The 16,958-nt window shown below is 33.1% G+C and overlaps 1 protein-coding gene across 1 annotated transcript; it reads right to left on the bottom strand.

Moving 5' to 3' along the window:
* Nucleotides 1-3,978: 3,978 nt before the first annotated feature.
* On the bottom strand, nt 3,979-16,853 carry LOC106714457. Its single transcript, XM_045680709.1, is given in 28 exon segments — nt 3,979-4,107; nt 4,407-4,512; nt 4,601-4,688; nt 4,915-5,082; nt 5,761-6,001; nt 6,291-6,430; nt 6,937-7,014; nt 7,129-7,231; nt 7,501-7,707; nt 8,060-8,263; nt 8,371-8,493; nt 8,730-8,855; nt 8,985-9,183; nt 9,264-9,350; nt 9,431-9,592; nt 9,673-9,797; nt 9,894-10,082; nt 10,446-10,706; nt 11,184-11,275; nt 11,381-11,451; nt 11,699-11,820; nt 11,979-12,119; nt 12,344-12,484; nt 12,577-14,739; nt 14,999-15,197; nt 15,467-15,631; nt 15,940-16,082; nt 16,195-16,853. Coding segments are annotated over 28 exon segments (6,156 nt in total). The 5' UTR covers nt 16,378-16,853.
* Between the last annotated feature and the right edge of the window lie 105 nt (nt 16,854-16,958).

Below are 16,958 nucleotides of genomic sequence, written 5' to 3'. Positions count from 1 at the left end.
GGCACGGTTGTAGAACATAGTCTGGAAGAACTCATAGGCTACTTATAAAGTTTCTTTTTTAATGCCACGCGGACAGAGTTACGGGCGACAGCTAGTATAAAATAACACCAATACAATATACATAACAAATAAGTTAATTGTGCTGTTCTTTTGTGGACAAGCGTCAGTACGAATTCATGCTCTGCTAATACGTAAATGTCGAAATTGTTGCTTTTAAATAAATTATATATCATAAGTAAATCTTAATTTAAATAAGAGAATCCAATGAAGTTAGAAAATACGGTGTAAAAATTGTCAAATTTGCAAAAGGCAAAGTTAAACAAATTGGCTAGAATACAGATAAAGTTTTCAGTACCTTGTATATGACAGATGACAAAACAAGCGAAACTATAGTGGAAGAGATTTCAACAATATTCAAAGGCCGTCGTGGCCGCTTTTACTAAAATACAATTGTGTGTGAGAAAATAAAACTGTCTCTAAAAATGCTGACGTAAAAAAGAATAAAACGCATTCCGTGGGAAACTTAATAAAAAGTGATAATCAGGTAATTTCTGAGTTAAATTTCTAGAAAAATTTTTTCTTAAGCGCATTGGGTTATATTTCTGTAAGAAGTTGCCAGTATGGGAAGGAAATAGTAACAAGAGAAGGTGGGTTATAACTTAGCATAAGATTTCATAAATCAAAAATTATTACGTAAGCAATGTTACTTCAATATAATAACGGACATGTTAATTAATTTACGTATTATCATTCTAATTCATTCATATCAAATTTTTATGGTTATTTATTAAACTTCTTAATTTACTTCATAAGATTTCTAAATAACCCATAGAAATGGTAAAATATTTCTATTAAATCGCGTAATGTATCTTTAAAAAGCCTTTCCAAAAATGAGGCCGTACAAAAAATAAATCAATTGTTTTTTTTATTACAACTATACAAACAGGCTGAATGGATCTGCAGTTTTTTTTTCAAACACATAAATTGCTTTCTTTCGACGACATTTGATTCTCATTTTCTGAAGCCGTACACGGGTCCTTTAAGTTGATTCTGTATCAGCTATTTAGTTACCCGGTGTAGATATTATTCACACATTTTATGAGCGAGGGTGCGAAATTGAATTTATAAAGGCAATTTTCTTCAAGTGCTTATAAGTTAATATTTTTGGAGCATATTATTAAGTCGTATGCATCATCATCATCATCAACCTGCCCTTATTCCAATGGAGGGTCGGCACAGTATGTACTACTCTTCCATACATCTCTATCAGCCGTCATATCTGAATTTACCCCCTTCTTAAGCATATCTTCTTAAACCATTGGAAAGAAAACCCAAGAAAGTATGGATTGTCCATCCATACTTTCTTGGGTCTTTCTCTACCTTTATAGCCATCCACATTCAATCATTAAATCGTATGTATACTATTTTAAATTGCATTTTATTAATTTTATTAATGGCGGCCACGTACAGGTCGACGCAGCGTGAGCAGGCCTCCCGCAAAATAGACCAATGATCTGGTCAAGGTTGCGGGAGTATCCTGGATGCGGGTTGCACAGGAACGATCATCGTGGCAATGTTTGGGGGAGGCCTATGAACAGCAGTGTGCGTAACAAGACTGAATGGATGTATGGATGGAATTAAAGAATTATTTTTCTTCGATCTTTTCTTTAATGTTTGTTTCGTAGATTACATAATTTTTTACCAGATTAGTAGCTTGTATTGTATTTATCTCAGACAAATAACTCATTTCTAAAAGAACGACACTTTATTTAAATTTATATAGATACTTATTTACAGCGTATGTCAGTTATTATAAACACTTGATATAAAGATAAATAATACATTAAAACGTTTTTGTCAAAGTAAATAAAGTAGATACTCAACGAAATATATAAGTTATGTAAAGAAACCGAGACAATTTAGCTGAACCCGCTTCGAAACGCATTATCTAAATGAGATTGCCCAATTATTATTTTTTATTGCTGTAAACGAAACGGGCGCGGGTTTCACTTTCATGTTGTATATTTCTTCACCTTTCCCAACTTTTTCAAACAGAATGATAATGATATTAACGTTATTTGCACCTTTAAGGAAATTTCTACGTATTATCAACTTTTCTTTGTTTTTTTTTTTCTTATAGGCAGAAAAAGGTAAGCAATAACTACCTTGTAAGTTATTTCTTTGTGTGTTTTGGGTAGGAGAATTTAAAGACAATTAGAAATAAAAACAACAGTTTATCATTTAAAAACATATCACAATAGTCTTCAAGTGAAATCAAACCGGTTTGGGTCGATAATATCGGCGATACAATAAGTAATGCGGTCAAATAAATATTTCAATATGCCAACGAAGACACGACAAATGTTTGAATGTTTGTCAAACATTGAAGAAAACTAAATATGCAGCTAAGATATTTCGATATGCTTATAGAATTACTCAGACAATCTTATTAATAAATGCCAATGATTACAAGAATAGATGGATGGATGGATGGATGGATGTTTGTTACAAGATATCTTTAGAACGGCTCCATGTATCTCGATGAAATTTGGTATAGAGTTAGGGCATAGTCTGGAAGAACACATAGGCTACTAATTAAATTTTGTTCAATTCGGTGACAGCTAGTGGGCAATAAAATTGCAATTTTAACAGAAAACATTCTGGTCGAGACGAACTATAACAATCTCCAACATAATAATTACTTTAAATACAAAGACTGAAATAGTTTCTACCCTTAATGAAACTAATTCATTCAAGTTGGGACCACTACTGCCCTTGCGGTCCGTGTCCCTCCGAGCTCTACAGATAATTAATGGTCAACTGTTATTCCTTTCCCAAAATTATTTTAGCAATTTTTCTGTTAACATTACGATCAATTTTAATAATGATACTAATATTATAAACTAGCTTTTACCCGCCACTCCGTCCGCGCGGAATAAAAAATAGAAAACGGGGTAAAAATTATCCTATGTCCGTTTCCTGGTTCTAAGCTACCTGCCCACCAATTTTCAGTCAAATCGATTCAGCCGTTCTTGAGTTATAAATAGTGTAACTAACACCACTTTCTTTTATATATATAGATTCGAATGTTTAGATGGATGTATTGATAAATGGATGTTTGAAGGTATGTCCAAAATGGCTGAACGGACCTTGATAAAATTTGGCATAGTAGTAGAACATAGTCTGGAAGAACACATAGGCTATTAAGTTTTTTTTTTTTTATACCGTGCGGACGTAGGTTTTCCTATTCATTTCAAATAATATTAGTTTGTCCTAGCACAAACTAGTCTTATTATTGTGATAGAAAAATAACTACATATTTATTTTATTACATTGTAATACCGCATGAAAGAAATCGAGCACACAGAATCTTAATTAAATATAAGCTCGCATTAACCTCGTTAGTAAAAGTTCCAGTTAGCGCTTTCACAAATTATTCCCATTTAAACTCAGCTTTATCAATGACTTTACAATTTGTTATTAATAAAAAACACATTTCCGTTTAACATTATAAGAAACGATATTTATTTATATATTTTATTTCGAATTAGGCTATAGTATAAAGTTATAACACTAGGTAAAATATTTTAAACAATCCATCCATCCATTTAGCCTCGTAACGCCCACTGCTGGGCATAGGCCTCCCCCAAAGATCACTACGATGATCGGTCCTGTGCAACCCGCATCCAGGATAGTCCCACAACCTTGACCAGAACATCGGATCCTTAATATTTTTAAACAATAAATTAGTTATATTAATTTATTAAGTCCTAGAGTGGTGGCCACGCACAGGTCAACGCAGCGTAGGTAGGTCTCCTGCAAGATAGACTGGTCAAGGTTGTGGGAGTGCACTGGATGCAGGCGGCTCTGGACCGGGCATTGTGGCAATCGATGGGGGATGCCTACGCTCAGCAGTGGACGAAATCAGGCTGATTATGGTGATGTTGACTAATTTATTTTAAAAAAACTACATTTTATTCACAAGATAGTTTTTTGTATTTCCTTTTTCAGTTGTTTTGCCGCTGTATATAAATCATATTTAACTTTAGGATAACCTTGTAAAAGATCTTGCCAATCTTTATACGTCAAAGAAACGATATCGACAACCTGAAAAAATAATAGAAGATATAAAAGATTAAACTAAAGAATAAAAGATATATTAAAAGAATATTCAGCTTAAATTATCTTATTTCTTTTTTTTTTTCGTTTCTACTTCCTTATCTTACTAATATTGTAAATGCTAATGTTTGGATGGATGTTTTTTAAAAGGTATCTGCAGAACGACTTAACAGATATCGATGAACTTTGGCATAGATGTTTGGTAGAACACATAGGCTAGTAATTGTTTTTTTTTAAACCGCGCGGACGGAGTCGCGGGCGACAGCTAGTATTAGTAAAGTACATACCGTTCGTGACACGTATGAAAACAAAAATGGTGAATTTGGAAACAGTCCGGGAATAAAGCCGAAGTAATCGTTTGTAGTCAATATGCTTAGCAACTTTTTTTCGCCGCTGGAAAAAAATCAGAACATTTTCGAATAACAAGAAATAAAAAAATATATTTAAAAACACTTTCTTTTAATATAAGCTTTTCTCTAACCTTTTATCTGTTCCCCATTTCTCAACTTCTCCTTCGTGGATAAAATATATACAAGGATATATGTCCCCTGCTTGCACAATCATCTTCCCTAATACAACAATATAATAAATTTGATTACAATGTAAACTTAGTTCATAGTTTGAATTGTACTTAATACGCCACTATTCTGTGACATCGCAGTACTTTATCCAATAGAATGAATATGCCATTCAAGATTCATTTAACTTATAGTTGTTCATATTTTTGCAACTATTAAGTATCGTTGTATCAAATTTAAGTTGGTTTATTCAAAAAAAGTTTAAATTTATAATAACCTGGGAAGATCACAACCCTGCTCAGTCTCGTCACCAATTGTCGTAGGAAATAATCAGGTAAATCTCTTAGTAACGGCGGTAACTTCAAATGGTAAAGGTAAAGAGCTCCAAGAATATCTTCACGAAGACATAGTGGTGCATTTTGTACAAGCTCTGGTAACCAGTTGCCTGTGATTTTTTTTATGTTTGTAATGAATAAATTTAAAACTACTAGACTGATTTTCAAAATAGATGGTTCCATTCCAATGATGAAAATTGGAATGCGAAGCCGGGACTGTTCACTTATGTAGTATAAAACAATAATTATAGTGAAAGTAAATCAAAATAAAAGTGTCTTATTGTAAAATTTAAAAATAAATTTTATTTATTATTTGTATTACTTCGTTAGCGCAAAATTAAAAATGTAATATTCCCGCGTGCATCAGCTAACTTCCCTTCATAGTCCCGTCAAAATCGGTCTATCCGTTTCGGAGATTACCCGGAACAAACGTGACTTAGAGACAGACATACAAAGTTTTAAAAATTGTTTTTTTCGTTATAGGTAAAGCTTTTATTTTATTTTATTTTTTAAATATTACGTACAGACACTCCAATTTTATTAAATGTATAGATTAACTTAAAAATTGAAAATTGTTTAACGTCACAAAGTCTAAATCCGGAAAATGAGACATAATTAAAATCGAAAAAAAAAATGCGTCAAGACATTCTCTAGCTAGAAAAAAAATCTAGCATTTTATAAGATTTTCAAATTTTTAAAATATTAAGAAAACTTTTAACTTTGAATTTCAAATTTTGAAATGAGTAATTTTCATAAATATAACAGATACTATAAACACACAATCACACCTCTTTGTCTTTGCCACAAATGTCTCGTGTAATCGTCCACCCCCTGCAAGAGAGTTGGCGACAAGCCGGTGTTTCTCAAGAATATTAAAAACTTCATCACTTTGTAGTCGTATTTATACAAATCGTTTAACTTCGTATAGACAGCGCTAATTGCGCTGCTTAGTATCCAAATATCCATTAAGTATATGACAAAGTTTATGACAATTTTGTAATATACTTGTATCTCATTTAGAGATACAACCTGGAATTTAAACAGTTAACCAGTTACTTTAATACTATTTTACTGCATTGACGAATGGTTTCCACTGCTGTGAAATGTGTAGGTATTAAAACATATAGTCTCACTTTAGTTGAAATGAACGGAAGGGATCACTATGTATTAATACAAGTTTCACTGCAGTGGAGCTCTACCGTTACAGTAACTTATTCATATAGCTTTTCATATTTTGTTAAAAAAAATGTGCTATTTAAATATATCTATGGAAATTTAACTTATCGGATTTTAATGAAATAAATAAAAAAAAACATACAGATTCCATTTCGGTACTCGTGTACAACACCAATATGTACGTCATTGATACAACGTAATCAGCTGCCCAGTTTTTTGGCACAATAAAACCGAATCTTACTTTCCCATTCACTATAAAGGACTTGGTCATTCTTGCACAACCTAGATTATAATAATTATTGTCAAATATTTTGCCTTAATGCTAGGTTTATAAATTCAATTTCAACCAATATAATAATTCTATGCAACACATCAATTTACAACTTGCAATTTTAACCTCATGAACCTTAAATTGTTTATTTTTATATTATAAGGTGGCAAATGAATTAGCGGCCACCTGAATTCGCCGAAATGGCGAAGCAACCGCTTCCTGTAGACATCTGCAAGTGCAGTTGCATTGCCTACCTTTAATCGACGGTGTAGAAGACGCACAGGAAGAGAATATCTCTCCTTCCAATGCGTCAACTCCAACATCAAATCCACCTTCATTCCCATCCTTTTCTTATAACAAAAGGGTAAAAGGGGAAAGAGGACTAAAATTAGGATGATATCCTAATTTTATTTCATAAGGATAGATTAAAAGATATGTAATTTATATGTACGAATAGAGTATATATGTAGAAAATCTCATACCCGTATGTGATATTTTCTATCTCATATTAACTTACCTCCACCTTTTCTGTCTTGAGGTAGACTCCACTCAGAGTAATCAATCGTAGCATTAACATCTGGTGGTATAGGTGGTACTTTTATAGGAAACACTTCATCTAAAATTAACAATAAGTACATCAGTACTAAAAATTTAAGAATATGTTTCTTACAAAGCTCACTATACAATAGTCTTCACTTATTAAAAAGACTTTAATAAATACCTCTACATGCTACTATCATCCAACCACAAGTCATGGCGTGAAGCACCAATATCACTGACAAAAACTTTAATAAAATTGGTCCAACTCTGCTCTGAAATATTTATTAAATTTTACCCTACCGTAACAAAGTGACAGTTAACTATATACGTGCAATGCAAAAACCGAATTGTAGACATAAAAATCTATTTTCATGTAACTTCCAAATAATTTATCTAATTGCCAAAAATGAATCAGAATAATGGATTTATAGGAAGTAATGTCAAGATCTTATTACTTTTAGCAGAATACTTGACAGTTCAGGAGTTTCTATTTTGAGGATATTTTGAAATAGACAGTCAAAAAATATACAACACTTGTTACCTGAAAACCTGTACAAAAGTAACTATGAAACTCATAGAGTAATCGTAGTCTAAGCAGCCTGACCAATTGATACCACCAGTTACCAGTCACAAATGTTAGTAGAGGAACAAGTAGAGATAACATGTCGCAGTAGCAACCCCATCTCAGAAACCTTCGATGCTTAACTAAACGCATTACGCATTTACCTTCAACAACCGTTAACTCAGCCTAAAGCAACATCAATATGTTAAAATTTATTTCAAACATTTTAAATCATCTTAAAAACTGTATGGCTGGATTCACGAACGATTTTTTCTACTGAACTTTTAATATGGTAATCAAAATCAGTGAGGTTATTCAAAGGAATTACTTAGTAGAAGGATATAATATAAGGGGAACACTACAAAATAAAACAAACGAAAACAGAAACATCACAAAAACATATTTTTGCGATCGTGCGACTCGCAGGGTAAAAGGCTTTGGAAATCCCAGCTGCTCAATAAAATATTGTACGAAACTTTGCTAATCGTACAATGAAAGCGTTTTCAACTAAGTACCAAAGAGTTAAATGGATACTTACTGCAAAAAATTTGGAAAGAAAACTGAGTAAATGAACAATATCCAGTAAGCCTAGAAGAATAACAATATCGTATTTAACATCATCCGGTACAGTCTCTAGAATAAGTACCACTGTGGAACTAATCACAGGCTCGATCAGCCAAGTTAGGAAGAGCCACTGGGCGTATCGAGTACCGATATTCGCTTCCATGTATGTTGTCATCCACTGCAAGAATATTTACCAGGAACTTATCATACTCCTAGCTCATATATTAAACATATGTTAAAACCATCAAATGCATTCATTATTTTACACATTGTATTTTTACTTACAGGAAGTTTAAGTGATTTTCTTCCACGTAGTATATATTGGACAGTATTGTATGGATCCTCGATCACAGGCTTCTTTAGTGGCATAAAGTCATGTTTTACATGACGTTCCAAGTTAGCTCTTGCCTACAAAATATTGCTAATGACTTGTAAGAGTTAATTATAAATCTAATCAACTCCATAATAGAAGTAAAATTGGTGTGTATGGAATTTTTGGGTATAAAAATACGGTAGGGTAAAATAAGGGAGGTAAGACGAGCACGAGCATGAACATTCCTTATTCTCTTAAAGTGGTTCGATGTTTTTTGAACACAGCGTAACATTGCCCTAGTGAGATCTAGAATGTCATTGTTATAATGTACCTCATAATTGAGAGCTTCTTGGAAATCCGCAATGGGTATTATTAGTACATCTGCATAACCATCTGCTACAGCCGACACACGCACTGGTCGCGGCTTCACACCATCCAGTTGTCCAAATATTGCACCCTGATAAACAAAAACCTCATAAAAATTGTTTATTTTGTAAACAAGATAGCGTTTTTCTCGATATTTATTCCTTGATGATTCTATTCTTGTGTCACCAATTCGAACAACTTCAATTTCAACGTTTATAACCTTCGCCAGCACTGCCAGTTTTTCCTCGTTCCTCTTTACAATGACATTTCCGCGGTGCACCACACACACCCACGGCGTCAAGTCCATCTCTCTTAGTAACTCTTGTCCCGGCAAGAAGTGCATCTGCCTAGATGCAGCTGCCATACTTCTTTCGAACTGTTCACCACCTTGTAGAACGCTATTAAGTGCTGTAAATGTTCTACGAAAGACATATTAATGGAAGATACCATTAAAATAAAATAAAAAATCGAAAGATGGATTGAATACCTAGATACATACGGTTTATAAAAGTAATAACTCAAATCTTGCCTGAAAGCGACACCAATACGATCGCTCATTAAATTTTGGATATCGGTTCCTTTGGTCCTAAATGTCAAATTTAAATTTATTCATGGTAATGATGATGGAAACTTAAGTTACAGTTGTACGTACGTAAAGCAATCTACCTTTTCCAAATATACTTGAAATGCTCTTGGGCATAATCAATGAGTTTTTCGTCAACTCTTTCAGCAACTAAAAATCTTTTTAGTTGAAAAACTCCATGTTGATATATTGTGTTCCCGCGGAAGTGTAATACTAATAAGGTAAGATTATAACAAAGAACGAACCTAAGAAAAAAGGCAAATAAATATGTAACATTTATTTTATTTGGTGTACTAAAAACATCAACAAAATATTTATTACGCACCAAAAACTACATCCAAGCAACAACAAAACAACAGACGTTCCAATATCTTTTCTAGTTTCTTCAAAATTTCCCAAATCAATTCTAAGTAGTCCATTTTGAGCGAAATTTAAACTTTGTGCGAATATCTACCAACAAACCATGAAAATGCACTGTATTATAGAAACTACTTTTCAATGGTTATTTTGAATTGGCTTTTAATGACTAGAGTAATAAATACTTACCATGCCAATACCTTCGTAAGTTACAGTATTATTATCAAATACAGTGTGACTAGGTAACCAGCATCTGCTTATAAGAGTAGCGTTGATGAACTGTCCCTTAGCGTCCCAGTTGAACTTGATACATATCTTAACAAAATAGTGGCTGACGGCGAACATCAAAAGAACTGATATCAATTGCCACTTAAACATCTGTTAAAGGACAAAATTGTACATGCACATACTGCAACAACATAACTCACGCCCGTAATCTAGAGGAGTAGGCTGAGACCACGGACCTCTACTTGACGCACTCCTACTCCAATCCCCTAATCAGTTTTTTTAAACAAACTCCTTGCTGCTTTAGTCATTGCATTTTATGTAAACAAACTTTTCTTGTGCCTATACCGGACAAAAACGTGACTGTTTAGCCACTTATATACAATGTCTCGCGAAATTTTAAATAACTTAACAATAATTTCTTGTTTATAAAATTTATGGAGATTTCATATTGGATGTTACAGTGCACAGAGGTTTTATCAGTGAGATGTTTTTAAGAGACAAAATAAAACTAACCATAATATAAGCAATATTTGCCGTTGGATTATCGGCCAAGTAATCAAAGTATCCAATCACTATATATAAATGTGCAAATCGACTGAATGTATTAATAATCAAGGCATCTTCATCTTCAACAACTTTACTCATTACCACGATGTATATTTCATAGATTGGTAGAACACCAATAGCATCCATCAGGAAGGTTCCAGTTAAATAATGTCTGAGGCAACATCTTAAATCGGTTATAAGAATACCTCGGTCATCGTAATACGGCATCTACAATTAACCCGTTAAGCAAAGTTAAAATTGAACTATATAGGCCTATCAATGTCAGTACAAGAAGATCAATGTCATTTTCTGGTAAAATTAAACCGTGATAAGTTAATGTACTGGATATTTATTGTTAATTCTATGAGACGAAGTAGGGACTTGTTTATAACGCGGCAAGTGAGACGCGGGAGCGGGAGTGGGGAGACGAATCGGAGCCCGCCTGTGCGCCCGCGACGTCAGATGAATAATGTGGTCAATTAGAAAGAACAACGTGTTTTTTGTAAATGTGCAAATTTATAAACATAGTCCATTTTAAGAAGAAAAACGCAATTTTAATTACGTCTATAACATTGATCACGTCGGGGTCACCAACTGTATCACTTGCCGCGTTATTAACAGACTCTATCATCGAGTGTTAGGTCGACTGTTTTTTTGATGCACGCATAAAAACTTGCTAAAACACCTATGTTTTTTATAACTTACAAAAAGCTTTAAAACGATATCGATCAATCCAATGCTATCGCAAAATGCTCCTGCAATCATCAGTGGCCACCTCCAGTAAGCTCCAATACCACCTTTAAAATTCAATCGAATTCATTCAAAACAAAAGCCAAAACATATGATCAAAAATATATCTTTCTATCTGTTTTTTCTTTTTATAGTTGAACATTGTCTTTTACCTTGTATAGATCTCGAAATAATTGATATACACACAATTACAACACGAATGAGCATCCAGTAATGCCAGAATCTGTAAGTAGGATAAGTGCTAACTTTTATAGCATGGAAAAAATTCTGTCGTCACGTAAAGAAAAAAAAATCAAAACCCCTAATATCACGCGATATAACTTGAGGATAGAATAGATACAAAATTTTGCGTTTTAGCATATCTTCGCATTTCTTAAAAGATGTGAATGACAACACTCGCTATTGACAATTAAAAAATAATAATGTAAATATGTATATTAATTTGTTATATATTCGTGCTTTATACATACCGTGACGTAGGAGTTATACTAATAAACGTTAAGTGTTGAGTTACACTTGATTCTCCTAATTGGCTAGAACGTCTTTCTTCATGCTTAGAATGAAAAACACGATGACGTAATTTCTTCTGATACTGTAATTAAGATGTTTAAATAATCAAAATAAACAGAATTTCTCTTTTATCTTAGAAGCTAGTTCTCTTAAAGCAATTTCTTATACTGGTTTACCTTTGTGAATAACGTAATGGTAAATATTGCATTAAAATAGACAGTACACTTAGTTAACACTTACATCTCTATGTTTCTGAATAAAACCTTGTGTCATTTCTTCAAATCTCGTCTTAAATTCTTCCAAACACTGGTTGAATTGCGACCATTCAAGCGGATAACGCTTTAAGATTTTAAAGAAATTAGTTCTATTTATGAAGAGAACCTGTTGAATTTAAATTCAACTTTAATCTTTAAAACGAAAATGTGTGTTTGAATATGAAACCGCAGAATAGATTGTTGTGAAATTTTGGTAATTCTTAGTATGTGGAAAAGGTTTTTGTCCTAAAATTTTGATTTTTTTTTAAAACATGCCATTGTTTTGATTTTGGAATTACATCGAATGCCGCATTCAGCCAGCAATTAATTACATAGGAATGTAATAAATACCTCACATTCGGTATAAGCCATGTACGTTCTAAGTGGCGGTTTATTGAAAAAAACCGATGTGAACGCAAGCAAATCACCCGGCTTATACATACTTCTAATAAGTTCTCCTTCCTTATTATGATATTCACTTTTAATATATCCCTAGTTAAAAAAAAAACATGTTTCAAAGAAATATTCGATTATTGCCACAAAAACAAAAAATAAATATAAGAGAACTAATTTCCAAAACTTACTTGCACAAGCCATGTTACATTTTTCGGTTGGAGACCAAAAATAATAACAGTAGATAGTTTGGGAAGCAAAATAAACTTAGCGTTGTAGGCAAGTTCTCTGATAAGGCCGTAATCGGCCAACAGAAAAGGCGGAGACTGTCTTATTATATTCTCTGCCACTTCCCCGTGTACTTTCCAATAGATATCATAGGGCTCATTCTTCAATACATTGGGGTATAAAACATCCATTCCCCTATAATACTTCCAATGGCACTTCATGTACCGATTTAAACGTCTCAATAGTTCCGGATGTATTTTAAATTGCTTGTAATGGTTCGTAATATTAATCACAAAGTATTGATACTTCGATATTCCCGTATTGCAAGCGTGAAATATTCCAATCAAAGCAGTCTTACAATAGATGAAGATTAAATATCCAAAATAAACAGTCACAGTTGACACGTAAACATCTGTTAAATTTTGAGTAGTATTGTGCGAAAAAAGAAATTCCAAAACCCACGCTAGAAATATTTCGAACACATGATGAACTTTGTAAATACATTGATTCTTAGGAACTCCCCGATTACAAAATATCTCGCCAAAGAAACTAACAGGACTTAAATCGGGAATAATCGTAATTAATGCAAGCGTCAAGTAACTCGTTATATAAACGAATATCAAGTGAATTAAACAAACTTTGACAATTACATGAATCAAAGGATCTTTTCCAAAACTCCAATTAGGAAAGAGGACATATATCTTTAATAGTCGATTGAACTGCACAGTGTAATAGTATTGGGGCATTCCAATAAGCCTCGTGTAAGTCTCGAACCATGTCGCTGACAAAATATCAATAAAAAACCAGACATTTTTAAAGCGAGCAAACATCACAGACGCAAAGTAAACTCGACCCGTTTCCTGATTTTCCATAGTTGTTATTAATGACACGCACACATCAGCCAAATAAACAATATCAGCCCAAAATTGAAAAAAGTTAAACCAAACTGGTACATCTGGCCTTGTAATATTTGGTGGATAAAATATTAGAACGAGGAAAACAGTAGCAACAACAATTCTGTTCCATACCACACTAAAACTAGAATTTGGAACTAGAAGTAATGGAAAACGAACGCTTGCGAACAAAGAATGCTTCCGCAATTCTCCATCTGTGCACAAAACTAATTGCCCGAGATATTTCGGGCAGTGGTAGACGACTTCTTCCTCCACTAACTTTAAACATGGTTTGGAGTGTTGATCCTCCGGCACATTGAAATGTGATACAACCTCTGATATCTCCCACCATCGCTTCTTTAGCCAAGCGATACCTTCGTCTTCGGCCCTGTCCAATCCTCTTACGTGCTTTTTACACGAATAAAGAGTATGAGCATGCTTGATTTTCTCTTTCACGCGTTGTAAGATTGCTTTACTGTCTACTGGGAACTTATGCATAGCTTTCAGAATATCTGCACGGGGTAAATAAAATACTTCACAATATGTAAGGCAACGAACCATAGATATTCGTTTTAGAGGTGACAGGAAGAAACTTATGTCCCCAATGATAGTACCGCTCGTGAATGAAATTATAGGAGTGATCCCATCGTCCATTGATATCAGTTGAACTATACCAGATTTTATGTAATACAAATGTGAATAACAGTGGGGCCCAACAAAAAACCTTGAACCTGGTAATTTGTAATCTAAATGTATATAATCACATAACCACCTTTGAAACGCGCGAGATGTTTTTCTTAAAGTTGGACTATGGTAAAACACGGCCCAAACTAGATCCTGTTTTATTTCCACTCTTAGGTATCGAGGTAATTCCGACATTATATTAGGAAGTCGTGTTATACCATCGTGTTTCTTCCACATTAACTCGTAAAAATTTTTCACGTCAACGTATGCTTTTGGCGAAGGATTCCTTCTCTTTGCCTCGCCAATTATAATCTGTACTATTGGGTGAAACGAAAAAATACAATGTAACTTTAACAACGATTCAGCTATCATTTTAGGAAAGATAACAAAAGTTGAAATAAGATAGAAAAATATCATGAGTGTACTAAAGAAGACATATTCCACTAAAGTGGAAGCTTTGATTTCATCAAACATATAATTTACGGGAAAGAAAAATATAAACGAAGCTCCGTAAACATAAGTTGTAAACGTTTCATTTGTTTCATTCAACTGAAATGAAAATGAATACATTATTTAAATGCTAAAAACAATATTGACCTTAAGCTGCAATCTAATTTCCGCTGTTCACCAAAAAGGTTACAAATATGAATAGCTATTATGTATCAAGCGCTTAGAGAAACAAAATATTAAGTATTTTGAGGTATGAATTTTAAGAACTAAATTTTATAGTGTATAAAATATTCAAACCGGTAATTTAACCTTTGACTTTTACAATAAAATCATGTCAAAATATAAACCAAAGTTGTACCTTATACATGACATATTTCCTCCAGTCCTTGTAATACCCAGTACCGGTACATGTATCACAGAGCCCGATGTATGTCATCAAAATTAAAACACATGTGATACAATTGACAGTTATAACATTCATTATTGTAAAACCGACAAACAGTTTAATATTATCATGTGTGGTGAGCAGAGAAAAATATTCTGCCACCCTATAAATTCTAAAATGAGAAACAAAACACATCACATATAAGAACGACATAACACAAGATTACATAATTGTGTAATTCTAATCACGCTATTTTCTAAAACATCCGTATTATTTGAACTATGATTGCTCTGCGAGCTTGTAGTTTTAAGTTTTTAGAATGTATCAGAATATTATTAATTTGAATCCACAGATTACTCTTTAAAGAATAATCTAAAGAAGTAATCTCTTGTCAAGAATTAGCCAGTAAACTGTTCTCTATTATTGTTTTAGATTACTCACGTTATAAATTCAATGAAAGACAACATATTGGGCCAGAATGCCACTACCGCACAAATATTATAGCTCATGAGATGAAAGAATGGTATGATACACAATATATCAATCAGAAGCAAAAAAGCTGATTTAGGCAAAAATTCTCGTCTCATTGCTTCGTCCGTAACTTGCCTAAAATAAAAATAAAAAACTATAGGACCTAATAGATAATGGAATGTGACAATTTTGTGTGTAAAAAAACAAAGTCTTTGCTAATCTTTATAGATGGATTTTCACTTAAAAGTTTTAACGGGTAATAAACAAGAAGAAGATAACATAAGTAGAGTTCTTAGTTTTATTCATATTTCTGTTAAAGAGATCATTCTCTAGTCCCACGGCAACCACTCGACATCCACAGAGAGGGCGAGCGCTGCGCGATATTTGCAACGAATCTCTTGGTTGTGTTACTAAGGATCGATAACCATTATTGTATACCTTACCTATGCATTATATGCAGACAAGTATCAATACCATAGATGACATCAGAACAATACATATAAAAAAACTTTAATATGTAAAAATAATTATTATAATCCAGCACATCTGAACAATATATAACGGGGTATACTGCTTGTAATGGGCCCTAGAAAAAAATATCATTCATTAACATAAGGAATATAGAACCCATGAACAGCTCAATTTTATTATATGGTTAGATAAGTTCTGTGTCATTTAAAAAATCAAACAGGACTTACGAATGTGCTTTTCGCGATTACCGATAATAGAACCATAAATTTGAAGACAGGATGAAATGGAAGAAATATCAAATTGCTCCAGTTTATGGCAGATTCTTCTGAAGGTTCGTCTTCGTCGTCATCATCGTCGTAGTTAGAGATGTGTGTCACTGATTTCGATGATGAGCTTCCACTTTTATACATTATGTTTATTTTTATACTTACAGCTTTAAACTTTTAATTAATCATGAAGTGTTATGTCAAATATTGACATCTTTTCAAAGCAGTTCAAAGCAGAAATGTAAGCGGACAGTAACAATAATAAGATTTTTACGTTTTGTGTGTCAAATGTCATAAGGATTTGCCTATTTTGTAGAGAAAAACCTGGGCAGCATTTCTCGGTGAAGAAACAATGCGCACGCGCATGTTCAGATACTTAAACAAGATACTACACAAGTCTACTCATAATATACTAGCTACAGGTGTATTTGGGAGCAAATATCGCTTAAATCAATTACGAAAACGTTTAATTATTTAATTACACCCATACAACACACACACACACATGCATATATACGCACACACACACCCATCCACATACACACCAGTCACATTCAGAAACACACTTATGCATACACACACTTAAGCACCCACGCAACAAAAAAAATAATAATAATAAACACAGGAAAGGAAAATAGAGATTTTTTATTGTTTATTCAAAATTATAGTTTGTATTAATTAAATCTATTATTTTCACTAAGAACAATGTAATTTCACATAAGGGA

The sequence above is a fragment of the Papilio machaon genome, chromosome 13 (assembly GCF_912999745.1).
Source record: "Papilio machaon chromosome 13, ilPapMach1.1, whole genome shotgun sequence".
Taxonomy (NCBI): Eukaryota; Metazoa; Arthropoda; class Insecta; order Lepidoptera; family Papilionidae; genus Papilio; species Papilio machaon.
Note: the sequence above shows the minus strand (reverse complement) of the source record. Positions and strands in the feature narration are given on the sequence as shown.